Below are 14,273 nucleotides of genomic sequence, written 5' to 3' on the forward strand. Positions count from 1 at the left end.
GCAAAAGTGATAACTAAGCGGCTCGGGGAACAAAACATCAATATTTTGGGTCCATGGCCAGGAAACTCCCCAGACCTTAATCCCGTTGAGAACTTGTGGTCAATCCTCAAGAGGCTGGTGGACAAACAAAAACCCACAAATTCTGACAAACTCCAAGCATTGATTATGCAAGAATGGGCTGCCCTCAGTCAGGATGTTGCCCAGAAGTTAATTGACAGCATGCCAGGGCGGATTGCAGAGGTCTTGAAAAAGAAGGGTCAACACTGCAAATATGACTCTTTGCATCAACTTCATGTAATTGTCAATTAAAGCCTTTGACAGTTATGAAATGCTTGTAATTATACTTCAGTATTCCATAGTAACATCTGACAAAAATATCTAAAGACACTGAAACTGGGACTAAACACCTCCCTCTGCAACTGGATCCTGGACTTCCTGACGGGCCGCCCCCAGGTGGTGAGGGAAGGTAGCAACACATCTGCCACGCTGATCCACAACACTGGAGCTCCCCAGGGGTGCGTGCTCAGTCCCCTCCTGTACTCCTTGTTCACCCACGACTGCATGGCCAGGCACGACTCCAACACCATCATTAAGTTTGCAGATGACACAACAGTGGTAGTCCTGATCACCGACAACAACGAGACAGCCTATAGGGAGGAGGTCAGAGACCTGGCCAGGTGGTGCCAGAATAACAACCTATCCCTCAACGTAACCAAGACTAAGGAGATGATTGTAGACTACAGGAAAAGGAGGAACGAGCACACTCCCATTCTCATCGACGGGGCTGTAGTGGAGCCGGTTGAGAGCTTCAAGTTCCTTGGTGTCCACATCAACAACAAACTAGAATGGTCCAAACACACCAAGACAGTCGTGAAGAGGGCACGACAAGCCTATTCCCCCTGAGGAAACTAAAAAGATTTGGCATGGGTCCTGAGATCCTCAAAAGGTTCTACAGCTGCAACATCGAGCGCATCCTGACCGGTTGCATCACTGCATGGTACGGAAATTGCTCAGCCTCCGATCGCAAGGCACTTCAGAGGGTAGTGCGTATGGCCCAGTACATCACTGAGGCAAAGCTGCCTGCCATCCAGGACCTCTACACCAGGCAGTGTCAGAGGAAGGCCCTAAAAATTGTCAAAGACCCCAGCCACCCCAGTCATAGACTGTTCTCTCTACTACCGCATGGCAAGCGGTACCGGAGTGCCAAGTCTAGGACAAAAAGGCTTCTCAACAGTTTTTACCCCCAAGCCATAAGACTCCTGAACAGGTAAACATGGTTACCTGGACTAATTTTGACCAAGCTTTAACTCCCTGACTGATGTCTTTAGATGTTGCTTCATAATTTTCCTGCCTCATGATGCCATCTATTTTGTGAAGTTGACCAGTCTCTCCTGCAGCAAAGCACCCCCACAACATGATGCTGCCACCCCCGTGCTTGGGATGGTGTTCTTCGGCTTGCAAGCCCCCCCCTTTTTTTCTCCAAACATAAGGATGGTCATTATGGCCAAACAATTATATTTTTGTTTCATCAGACCAGAGGACATTTCTCCAAAAAGTACGATCTTTGTCCCCATGTGCAGTTGCAAACCGTAGTCTGGCTTTTTTATGGCGGTTTTGGAGCAGTGGCTTCTTCCTTGCTGAGCGGCCTTTAGTATTCAATTAGTATTTGGTAGCATTGCCTTGATATTGTTGACCTTGGGTCAAACGTTTTGGGTAGCTTTCCGCAAGCTTCTCACGATAAGTTGGGTGAATTTTGGCCCATTCCTATACATATATATATATATATATATATATGTCAACTGGCCATTTGAGAAGTTTCAATGGGATGGTTTTCATATTAGTTAGGCTCTCTTCTATGTCCTGTAGTCTCTCACCCGCAGAGTCTGAGCTTGCCGAAGTGGATGACCTCCCTCCTCCATCCCTGTGTTGTCCCGGGGTAGTAGACGCTGGCGGGGTGCAGCTCTGTGGAGCATAGGGATGAGGGCTGGGGGCCCCCCGAACACAGGGGCACCAGGAGATGCCATGTAGCCCCAAAGTCCCTGGAGAACTCCAGTCTCACTGGGTTAGAGGAGGAAGAATCTGCCGTGCAGCCCACATTGATCTGAGAACAAATGAATACATTATTACTGCTATGTTATTGTCATTATCATTATAAAGACCACATCTGAAACACAACACAGGAAAAATAAACAGGACAAATGTTTAAATTATAAACATAATATCAATCAAATTCTTAGTTGTTATATTATAAAGTATTACTAGTATAATTATGAACATTATGCAGTATTATATTCATTAATGTTCTTGCTTCAGCAAGATCACTGTAGTTCTTTGATATACTACTGACTTATTAGTATTAGTGTGTTTGCATCAACAAGACCACTAAATACTTCTATTTCATATAATTATGTTGTGATGAATTATTATAAAATAATTATGATCCTTATCCAGCCCGCATTCATTTGTATCACAGAGAATTGTAATTATAATAACTTGTTATGAATATGAATCATTCATATAAATCAGTCATTATCGTTATGAAAACCCTTTGCTCTGCCCTCCACTTTTAAATTGGGATACATTTTCTCATTCTTTATCCTCTTATCTTTTCCGTTAGTATTTCTCTTTCCAACTCAATTTCTCTGTCTCTGTTCCGCTTTCCCACTTTCCCCATTCCTCTCCTCTTATACTTCACTCATTTTCTTTCCCGCTCTGTTTTCCCAACCAATCAGTCTGTTCTCTCTCTTCTCTTCATACCTCAAACTGTATGACGGTGTTTTCATTGACATCAATGTCTCTGGTGGTAATGGAATGTTCTCCCAACTCGCTGGAGACAAACACCATGGCAGACTCATCGTCCTCCCTGTACACGCACATGCATTAGACAAAGTCTGTTATCTACAGTCCTTTACAGTAGGGTTGGGGTCAAGTCCAACTCAATTGAATCAAATTCAGGAAGTAAACAGACATTTTACGTTAAAAGGAGACAATCCAGCAGTTTAAAAAAAATATCAATATCAAAAACATATTGGGTAACAATTAAGTAACTTTCCGCGATTGATTTCAATTAAAATGGACAAAAATTAACAAAAATAGCTTCTTAGCAAAGAGCAATTTCTGAAGTAAGAATGTTGCTAGTACTGTCTGGGAGTCATCCGAGTGGGGAGGAGAAAACTGAAAATTAGCTGTTATTGGCAGAGAGGTTTGGAACTCTCTTTCTGATTTACTGCCTGGTGATGTCACCAGTCAGGCCAAAACTCCATCCCACCAAAACAATCTCAAATTTCAGTCTGTCTTTTCAAGCAGATCTTATACTAAAAGGGCATTATCATAATTTTCACAATTTCTAAGTATTATTCCAACCTCATAGTGTGGAAATATATATAAAACACAGGAAAATCACATGTTTTGACTGCACTGGGCCTTTATGAATATGTAAACTAAATTGGTAGTTAACTTCTTGAATTTACTGAATTAAAGTGGCATTGACGCACATATGTTGAATTTACATCTTAGAGGCACACAGAGATGAAGGGTTGTAGGTACAAGGTTCGGTGTTTACACAGTGCACTAAAGGGTTGTACAACCAGTAGGTCTACTCACAGGCCACTCTTCTGGTAGGGGCAGTAGAGTCCAGTGTTGCCTCCTGGGTAGAAGAGCCAGTTGTAATCCTGGGGTCCGCCTTCAAAGCTGTCAGAGACTACAGGAGGGTTGTTGAGCGAGCTGCCATCGATGATCAGGTCATCAATCACCCACACCTCCTCTTTTTTACCTATAGGACAGAACACATATAGCCAGTCAGACATACAACATGTCTTCATACAGTATGTCATTATTTTGAGATGTGTGTATACTGTAAGTATGAGTGTATTTGCACTTTGTCTTTGGTTGTGATTCGATTCGCTACTCTTCACCCAAAAATGTACACTCTCATTGCATTAAACGCATTGGATTGGATGAAGTTTCCACCGTTTCCTTACACCAGTCCATTCCTTTAAAATCCATGAAGTGGAGTGTACAAGCACACACTTCTTATGTAGATAAACGGACCACAGACTCACTGTGTGTGTTCACTACTCACCGCTGTTGTAAGGCTGCCAGAGCCTGAAGCGGGTAGCGTTGGTCTGGGCACTGGTGGGCAGAGGAAGGTGGATGAACAGCGTATCGGTGGAAGTAGGGAAGTAAAACTCATCTAACAACAGCCAACTGATCCCCCCGTTCACAGAGTACTGTAGTAGCACCGAGTGGGAGCGCTCTGGGACACCTGGGAACAGAACACAGAGTTAACGCAACCCACACATAGTTAACAGTATAACATATCTACAAAACATGACACATAGTAAAGATTAGAAGTAGTTTTGCAGACATAAGTGGTAGGAGAACTGTAAGCAGATATAGCCAGAATGTACTGTATGTGAAAATTAGACCTACCCTTAGTGATGAACTTGAAGGAGAACTGGATGTAGAGAGTGCTGGTGCAGTCCATGTCCCTTGACACCAACATACGCAGACCTTCCTACAAATCAAGCAAAACGGAAAGAGAAATCAAGATCATAAAATCAGCAAAAAAAGAAACTTCCCTTTTTCAGGACCCTGTCTTTCAAAGATAATTCGTAAAAATCCAAATAACTTCACTGATCGTCATTGTAAAGGGTTTAAACAATGATTGTTCAATGAACCATAAACAGTTAATGAACATGCACCTGTGGAATGGTCACAGCTAGGCAATTAAGGTCACAGCTATGAAAACGTAGGATACTAAAGAGGCCTTTCTACTGACTCTGAAAAACAACAAAAGAAAGATGCCCAGGGTCCCTGCTCATCTGCGTGAACGTGCCTTAGGCATGCTGCAAGGAGGCAGGAGGACAGCAGATATGACCAGGGCAATAAATTGCAATGTCCGTACTGTGAGACGCCTAAGACAGCGCTACAGGGACACAGGACGGACAGCTGATCGTCCTCACAGCGGCAGACCACGTGTAACAACACCTGCACAGGATCGGTACATCCGAACATCACACATGCGGGACAGGTATAGGATGGCAACAACAACTGCCCGAGTTACAACAGGAACGCACAATCCCTCCATCAGTCCTCAGACTGTCCGCAATAGGCTGAGAGTGGCTGGACTGAGGGCTTGTAGGTCTGTTGTAAGGCAGGTCCTCACGAGACATCACTAGCAACAATGTCGCCTGTGAGCACAAACCCGCCGTCGCTGGATCAGACAGGACTGGCCAAAAGTGCTCTTCACTGACGAGTCGCGGTTTTGTCCAGGGGTGATGATCGGATTCACATTAATCGTCCAAGGAATGAACGTTACACTGAGGCCTGTATTCTAGAGCGGGATTGATTTGGAGGTGGAGGGTCCGTCATGGTCTGAAGTGGTGTATCACAGCATCATCGGACTGAGCTTGTTGTCATTGCAGGCAATCTCAACGCTGTGCGTTACAGGGAAGACATCCTCCTCCCTCATGTGATAGCCTTCCTGCAGGCTTATCCTGACATGACCCTCCAGCATGACAATGCCACCAGCCATACTGCTCATTCTGTGAGTGATTTCCTGCAAGACAGGAATGTCAGTGTTCTGTCATGGCCAGCGAGGAGCCCGGATCTCAATCCCATTGAGCACGTCTGGAACCTGTTGGATCGAAGGGTGAGGGCTAGGGCCATTCCCCCCAGGATTGTCCTGGGAAATTGCAGGTGCCTTGGTGGAATAGTGGGGTAACATCTCACAGCAAGAACTGGCAAATCTGGTGCAGTCCATGAGGAGGAGATGCACGGCAGTACTTAATGCAGCTGGTGGCCACACCAGATACTGACTGTTACTTTTGATGTTGAAATCCCCTTTGCTCAGGGACACATTATTCCATTTCTGTCAGTCACATGTCTGTGGAACTTGTTCAGTTTATGTCTCAGTTGTTGAATCTTGTTATGTTCATACAAATATTTACACATGTTAAGTTTGCTGAAAATAAACGCAGTTGACAGTGAGAAGATATTTATTTTTTTGCTGAGTTTATAATCAATGATAAAGTACACTTACTAAGTCTGCTAGGCAGATAATGTGTGAGTTTGTGTGTTTGTGTGTGTGCACAAGTGTGTGTGTGCATGCGTGCGTCTTCTCTATCTGCTCTCTAGGTCTTTTTCACATAAATGTCTGTACAGTATAGGTCACACTAAACAATAGAACCCATACCCCTTTGAAGATTAGTGCGGTGCCAGATTTGAGGGGCTCCCCACTGAGAGTCCCCCTCTCAGCCCCGTACACCTCGGGCCACTGCTCCGCCGCCAGGTTCTCGTTGAAGTCGTCTCTCAAAATGGAGGGGAGGGGGGCCAAGGGCACGCAGTGGGCCCCGCCATAACCCCGGTCACACCTGTTGGAGAGGGTGGGGGTTACAGGTGAGGTGACTGTTTATTTCATATCCATATGTGTTCTTTTATTTTTATTGGCGAGTCTGAGATATGGCTTTTTCTTTGCAACTCTGCCTAGAAGGCCAGCATCCCATAGTTGCCTCTTCACTGTTGACGTTGAGACTGATAAACTAAAATTAGCTAACACAACATTTCTCCCATTCTTCTCTGCAGATCCTTCTCTGCAGGTCTCTCGATCCTGACTAGTCTCCCAGTTGCTGGAGATTGATGAGGAAAACATTTCATTGAATCCATTTTAGAATAAGGCTGTAACGTAACAAAATGTGGAAAAAGGGAAGACGTCTGAATACTTTCCTAATGCTCTGTATAATGATGAAAAAAGGACGTTCTTGCAACGTTCCCATGAAATGTGTTTTGCGGGTACTGCTGTTTCTCAAACTAGACACTCTAATGCATTTGTCCTCTTGCTCAGTTGTGCACAGGGGCCTCCCACTCCTCGTTCTATTCTGGTTAGAGCCAGTTTGCACTGTTCTGTGAAGGGAGTAGTACACAGCGTTGTTCGAGATCTTCAGTTTCTTGGCAATTTTTCGCATGGAATAGCATTCATTTCTCATAACAAGAATAGACTGACGAGTTTCAGAAGAAAGTGCTTTGTTTCTGGCCTTTTTGAGCCTGTTATCGAACCCACAAATGCTGATGCTCCAGATACTCAACTAGTCTAAAGAAAGCCAGTTGTATTGCTTCCTTAATTAGCACGACAGTTTTCAGCTGTGCTAACAAAATTGCAACGGGTTTTCTAATGATCAATTGGCCTTTTAAAATGAAAATGATAAACGGATTAGCTAACACAACGTGCCATTGGAACACAGGAGTGATGGTTGCTGATAATGGGCCTCTGTACGATTATGTAGATATTCCCTAAAAAATCTGCCGGTTCCAATAGTCATTTAGAACATTAACCTGTTGGGGATGGGGGCGCTGTTTAGACTATTTATGCTAATGTGGCTAATTTTTTAAACGGCTTCCCACAAAATCCTTGATCGTACAATATGCATATTATTATTATTATTGGATAGAAAACAGTCTATAGTTTCTATAGGAGTTGAAATTTTGTCTCTAAGTGGAACAGAGCCCATTCTACAGCAATTTCCCTGACATGGAGTCAGATTTGAGAAACGTTGGCCACTTTTCTGAAGTCATTTAAAAGGGCTCTGTCGTTGCTATGACTATACGGACACTTCTTACGTCTTCCCCTGGATGCCTTTACGTGATGACGATTCCAACGGGCTCGATTGCTCGTTCACAGGCCCTACAAATGAAAAAAACCTTTAGCTAGCAAGTCTTTTCTTGCTGCGTAACGCGCGTGGAAGACACCGACCCTCTCCAGTTCCAAGCGTTAGTTTAGCCTGTTATATTTCTCCGGTCATCTTTTCACTCGTTATAGGAGTTACAAACATCACAAAGTAGTTAATTTAAAGCGTTTTATAGCAATTTATATCCGTTTAGTGCGATTTTGGGACTATTATTTTTGCAACGATGTGAAAAGTTGGACACGCTTTTCAGTTCATCCCGAACGTAGTTGACATTTCCACATGGCAAGAGGACAGCTTTCCACCAAAAGACGATTTCTCCCAAGAAAGGATCCTTTGCCCAAGATACTGATGGAAGAACAGCTCAAGGTAGGACATTTTTATTATGATAAATCGTGTTTCTGTCGAAACATTTTAGTGGCTTAGGACGCCATGTTTTTTGACGTAGCTTCGCTTGGCGCAAACTGTATTGAAAAGTAAGGATAAATTAAAAAATGTAATAACGCAATTGTATTAAGAATTAAATTGTCTATCAATCCCTGTCCACCCTATATTTTTTAGTCACGTTTATGAGTATTTATGTATAAGAGTAGATCACTGTCTAAGTGGCGCAAGGACGTTTTCTTTACCAGCTTGTCTACATTTCACATTGTCTAACCATGATTTTGGTGGCTAAATATAAACATTTTCGATCAAACTGTATATGCATGTTGTAATGTGATGTTACAGGAGTGTCATCGGAAGAATTCTGAGAAGGTTAGTGAAAAAATTAATATCTTTTGGCGATGTTGACTTTTATCGCTCACTTTGGCTAGAATCAATGCTGGGCTGCTAATTGCTATGTGCTAAGCTAATATAACGATTTATTGTGTTTTCGCTGTAAGACACTTAGAAAATCTGAAATATTGTCTGTATTCACAGGATCTGTGTCTTTCGATTCGTGTATGCTGTGTATTTTTACGAAATGTTTGATGATTAGTAGTTAGGTAAACACGTTGCTCATTGTAATTATTCTAGTCCATTTGTGATGGTGGGTGCAATTGTAAACTATGCCATATACCTGAAATATGCACTTTTTTCTAACAAAACCTATCCCATACCATAAATATGTTATCAGACTGTCATCTAATGAGTTTTTTTGTTGGTTAGGGGCTATAAATATCTTAGTTTAGCCGAATTGGTGATGGCTACTGGTGTTGGTGGACAAATAAAAGATGGTGGATTATGCTAATGTGTTTTTAGGTAATAGATGTACATCTTTACATATTGTGTCTTCCCTGTAAAACATTTTAAAAATCGGAAATGTTGACTGGATTCATAAGATCTGTGTCTTTCATTAGCTGTATTGGACTTTAATGTGTGAAAGTTAAATATTTTAAAAAAATATTTTTTTTGAATTTCGCGGCACTGGTTTTTCAGTGGGGGGGGGGGGGGGGAGTGCCGCTAGCGCCACGCTGATCCTAGACAGGTTAACAATGTCTACACTGTATTGTCTTTAAAAAACAATGATATTTCTAAGTGACCCCACACTTTTGAACGGTAGTGTATATATATATATATATATATATATATATATATATATATATATATATATATATATATATATATATATATATATACAAATAATAACCCCCTAATAGCCCCCTATGGTTTTCACATAAAATATAACACACTTCCAGTAAATTCCATGCAAAAATTCTGAGCTCAACATTAAATACTGTGAGACAGTGTGTGTGTGTGTATGTTTGTGTAACTCACAAACAGCATCCGTTGTCACAGAGTCCGTGTCCAGAGCACATCCAGGGGCAGCCAGGGGTCAGCAGCACGTTGTCCAAGGCCCAACCGTCCGCCCCAGGGATGAAGTGGGGCTGGATCCACCTGAACCGAGTCCTGGGAGAACTAACACCACAGAATAGAACACATGCTATGAATCTTTATGACATGTTTATGGCATTATTATAAAGGGTTATGAAGGATAGTTCACATGAAGTGTTACTTTATTACAATGCTTAAATCGTATTATTTTGTTTATGACTGGAATATTCAAATCACAAGGATACATTTTAGAGAGAGAAGCTCTGATGTGCCACTAAGCAAACTAATAATATACACATACACACACAAGCATGCACAAACACGCACGCACACACCACACACACATACTTGGCAGCGCTGGGCAGGTACACCGTAACCCTCCTCCAGCGGTTGTACTGTGTAGCGGTGTAGACTGAGCTCATGGTGTAGCCGGCACAGCCGATGGCAGGTGGAACACACTCTGGGGTGAGCAGGGCCCAGTGGCGCCCACAGTCTGTCGGGTGGTAATACGTTAGAATAACTTCCATGTATAAACATTAGGAACCATTTTGAACTTTTCAGTAATTATTTGAAAAAATGTCTAACCATTTCTAATAATTATAAATTATGAGCATTTGTATAATTTATAACCATGTAAAAAGCATTTATAAATATGTATAAGCATGTATAATAATTTAAAAACAATAAAAACCGCACACCAGAAATGGCTGCCCTGTTGTTTTCTAATAATAGTTGTTCCCGCCAAAACCAGCACCTGGATCTAGACGCACTGCTGTGCACAGAGTTTTCTCTTGATTTTTCTGTAATGTATAATCATTTATAAAGGATCACCCATGACGGTTATTAGAGTTCGTTACCCGTGGAGTACTCCAGCCTGACACCGTGGGATGAGGTGGCAACCTTACTGCAGCCCATAGACAGTTCAAACTGCAGGAAGGAGGAGCCGGACACCTCAAAGTCCCAGCTCTCTGCATACCGCGGCTTCTCTGCAGGGAGAGAGACAGTGGCATGGTCAAATAAAATAAAATAAAATACAATTTTATTGGTCACATACGCATGGTTAGCAGATGTTAATGCAAGTGTTTATTTTAGTAACAACCTGCACACAGTCTGAGATGGCAGTGAAACAAACCCCATTCATGGTAATACACATCACATTTAACAGTGCTTTATGCATCCGGGAACGTGCTGTGCTGCCTAGCTGGGGTGTAATATTTTTAGATATTTTGGAAAATTGCTCTTGCTAGGTCTGGGGTAATGGATGGGACTGGATGTAATGTCATATTTGCACAAAGTAAATCCGCTCACAGCTTGATGCACACATAAATAACAACCAGGATGAAAATGGCTGATTCAATGCAGCCTGGGTTGTTTGTGATGCAGAAGTTGACCGTGTCATGTGCGTGTCTGCGTGCAGTAGTAGGACGCACTGTCTGTGGCATCAGAGGACCGTGTCTAGAGACAGACAGACAACTGTGACATCTCCCCCTTCCCTGTGTGTGTGTGTGTACTGTAGTTTAACTCACTGTCAGTGGTGTCGCTGTTGAAGGACAGAGCTGTATCCAGAGACAGACAGTCTACAGTGATCTCTCCCCCCTGTATGCGGTACCAGTTGTGTCTCAGAGGAGACGTCCCGTCAAACTTATCATGGAAGCCAGTCCTGGAGCTGTCATTTATACCGATCAGAACATCATCCAGAGCCCACTGGGCTGAGTGTTTACCTAGAGGGGTAGAGAGAGAGAGAGGTGGGGGAGAGAGAGAAGAGGAGAAAAAGAGGGAGAGATAGATAGTATGGCTCATCCTTTTTGAAGGATACACTCTGTGTGACTGCTGCTTTATACACATTCTTTGCATGAGTCCCTGCAAGTACTGTATGGATGGCTCAATGACTGTATGGTGTGTTCCTGTGATCCATGTAGGGGTTGGGGGCCTCACCCTGCTGTGGCTGCCACCAGCGGAACACAGTGTAGGGAGTCTTGGCGGGTGGAGGCAGCTCGATGGTGACCACCTGGGAATCCAGGAAGGAACCAAAGTCCAGCTCACGTAGGAACTGCCACTGAACCCCGTTGTTGGTGGAGAACTGGACTATCACTCCTGGAAAAGAGGAGACGAGGGAGGTCATAGAGGAGAGGAAGCAGCCAGAAAATCATTGTAACAGCAACAGCATGCATGCAATGTCAAAGGGCCACCACGCAGAGGCAGAAGAGAGCCTTATTGAGGTCTACAAACTTGAGTCTGTCAGAGCTTGAATTGGAGGTTTTCAGTAGAGATGGAGAGTCACCTTCGTTGCGGGAGCGAGGTCTGGTGCAGGTGGGTCCAACATTCTTCCCTCCAATACGGATGTAGAACTGGACAAGCCTGCAGGGACACAGACAGACAGACAGACAGACAGACAGACAGACAGACAGACAGACAGACAGACAGACAGAGACAGACAGACAGAGAGGGGGGTTAGGTCACCAGCGAAAGGGGGTGTAGAATATAATTAGCTGCATCAATTAAATATGTTAACACTGGAGGTTTAGAGCAAACTTCCTCTGGAAGTTGCCTAAAGCTGCTCTACAAGACAGGCGAGGTATGCATACTTTCAATTCTATTCAATACAGCAGTGTGATCATACTAACCGTGTGTTCGTCGTATCCATAGGTACAGTGCGTGCCTCTCTCTTCCCAGAGCTGCTGAAGTACAGAGCCTTTCCCTCGCTGATGGTGCCACAGCCCCCTCCAACCTGCCCCCCACTCAGGGTCTGCCAAACCGGGCTCAGCTTGCTCTCAAAGCCCTCTGCCAGCTCTGTGGGGCTGGCCACGGCTGGCACGCAGCTGTCCTGCTCAACTGGAGTACACACAAGGATTTAATTGGTTAACAACTGATCATTAGGTGAGTGTCTTTTTTAGACCCCTCTCCACTTTTTTAGAAGCCTCTCCTATTCACTCTTCCTATAGAACTGCTAGAACTCCCCACGCTCTCTCTTTCTCTCTCCCTCTGTCTTTCTTTCTGCTTACTTCTTCCCACCCTCAGTATGTGTGTATCCCATGTCACAAAAGCAGACCCCAGAGATGCAGACCCCATGTCCCCATACGCTCCCCCCTCATCCTCTCTACAATCATTATGTATCATTACGTACCTGTGTATCCCATGTCACAAAAGCAGACCCCAGAGATGCAGTCTCCGTGTCCTCCACAGTGGTTGGGGCAGGCCTCAGAGATATAGACTCCATCTAGGGCAAAGGCTGGAGCGTCCCTGTACACACTACTCTCCTGGAACCACCGGAACCTCGTTTTACTGAAGTGGAGAGTGTGTGTGGGGGGAGGAGAAAGAGCGAAGGGATAGAGAGAGAGAGAGAGAGAGAGAGTTAAAAAAATACTTAATTGGGTCTGGGAACCCACAACACAATAAACCCTGACCTGTTCACCGGGTCAGTCTATGGAACTCTGACCTGTTCAACTGACGTGCTACCTTGTCCCAGACCTGCTGTTTTCAACTCTCTAGAGACAGAAGGTGTGGTAAAGATACTCTGAATGATAGCTATGAAAAGACAACCGACATTTACTCCTGAGGTGCTGACCTGTTGCACCCTCTACAACCCACTGTGATTATTATTATTATCTACACTGCTGTTCATCTATGAACATTTGAACATCTTAGTCATGTTCTGTTATAATCCCCACCCGGCACAGTCAGAAGAGGACTGGCCACCCCTCATAGACTGGTTCTTCTCTAGGTTTCTTCCTAGGTTCAGGCCTTTCTAGGGAGTTTTTCCTAGCCACCGTGCTTCTATACCTGCATTGCTTGCTGTTTGGGGTTTTAGCCTGGGTTTCTGTACAACACTTTGTGACATCAGCTGATGTAAGACGGGCTTTATAAATACATTTGAATGAATTTGATTGATGAGGCATGATAATCGTTGTTTTAATTTTCCCACTACCTTTTACTGCCATGACAGCAGTAACAAGCAGAAACACTTCTTCACACCTCACAACATCAACATAAAAAAGAATCTGCCAATTTACCAGATTTCCCAAAAGTCTGGTCCAGGAACCCATTTACCTCATCTAGATTGTAAAATTGAGTCGTTGCCAGCAGCTATCATATCAATAGGAATATCAAAAATGTCCATATCCATATCCTCCTCAACAGGGGCCACAAACCCCTGACTCCCCTCCGCCACATCCCTCTCAACACTCTCCACTTGCATCCCATCACTCGTACCGGGCACCTCCTCCACTGCCTGGGAGACAGGCCCCATCTGAACGCACCTCCTGTACCACTTCACTCGTACTGGGCATCTCCTTAGCAGTCTGGGGAAATGGCTCCCCAGATCCATCCTTACCTCCTACAACAATATTGCTGCACATCAGACACTATGTCCCCCTCTTGTACAAGCTGCAACTCAGTACCCTAAACACAAGCAACTTGTTCCTCAGCAACAGGTGCTTGTGGCTGCTCTACCACTGTCAGCCACATCTCCCTACATCAGTGGGCCTAGGCATTACGAGGACCACCTGCGTCCCTCCCTCCGCCTTCTCCCTTTTTGGGCAAGCATGTCGCTTATGGCCAACATCTCCACACTGACAACACTGTTGACTACCCGTACTAGCATAATCCATATACAGTCTGTTGTCATACTTGACTTTAAACGATAACTCCAAAGCCCGCTCCGGTGACTCCAAAAACATAAACACCTGTCGCGGAAACAACATAGCAAAGGTTATGTATGTAACCACGGTTATATGACCTATATGGATCACTCCAATATACCGATATTGGTATCATTCC

At 44.0% G+C, this 14,273-nt stretch overlaps 1 protein-coding gene across 2 annotated transcripts in view; it reads right to left on the reverse strand.

Annotated features, from left to right (window-relative positions):
- LOC129866600 (reelin-like) overlaps positions 1-14,273 on the reverse strand; it is a 293,866-nt gene that overhangs the window by 44,659 nt on the left and 234,934 nt on the right. For both annotated transcript variants that reach the window (XM_055939357.1, XM_055939356.1), the window contains exons 30-43: positions 12,622-12,779; positions 12,122-12,329; positions 11,779-11,855; positions 11,433-11,591; positions 11,024-11,218; positions 10,355-10,483; positions 9,846-9,990; positions 9,441-9,581; positions 6,197-6,374; positions 4,432-4,516; positions 4,082-4,264; positions 3,604-3,772; positions 2,758-2,863; positions 1,875-2,101 (exon numbers count right to left, since the gene is read on the reverse strand). In XM_055939357.1, coding sequence (XP_055795332.1) covers positions 1,875-2,101; positions 2,758-2,863; positions 3,604-3,772; positions 4,082-4,264; positions 4,432-4,516; positions 6,197-6,374; positions 9,441-9,581; positions 9,846-9,990; positions 10,355-10,483; positions 11,024-11,218; positions 11,433-11,591; positions 11,779-11,855; positions 12,122-12,329; positions 12,622-12,779 — 2,160 coding nt within the window. The remainder of the gene's footprint in view (positions 1-1,874; positions 2,102-2,757; positions 2,864-3,603; positions 3,773-4,081; positions 4,265-4,431; positions 4,517-6,196; positions 6,375-9,440; positions 9,582-9,845; positions 9,991-10,354; positions 10,484-11,023; positions 11,219-11,432; positions 11,592-11,778; positions 11,856-12,121; positions 12,330-12,621; positions 12,780-14,273) is intronic.

The sequence above is a fragment of the Salvelinus fontinalis genome, chromosome 12 (assembly GCF_029448725.1).
Source record: "Salvelinus fontinalis isolate EN_2023a chromosome 12, ASM2944872v1, whole genome shotgun sequence".
Lineage (NCBI taxonomy): Eukaryota > Metazoa > Chordata > Actinopteri > Salmoniformes > Salmonidae > Salvelinus > Salvelinus fontinalis.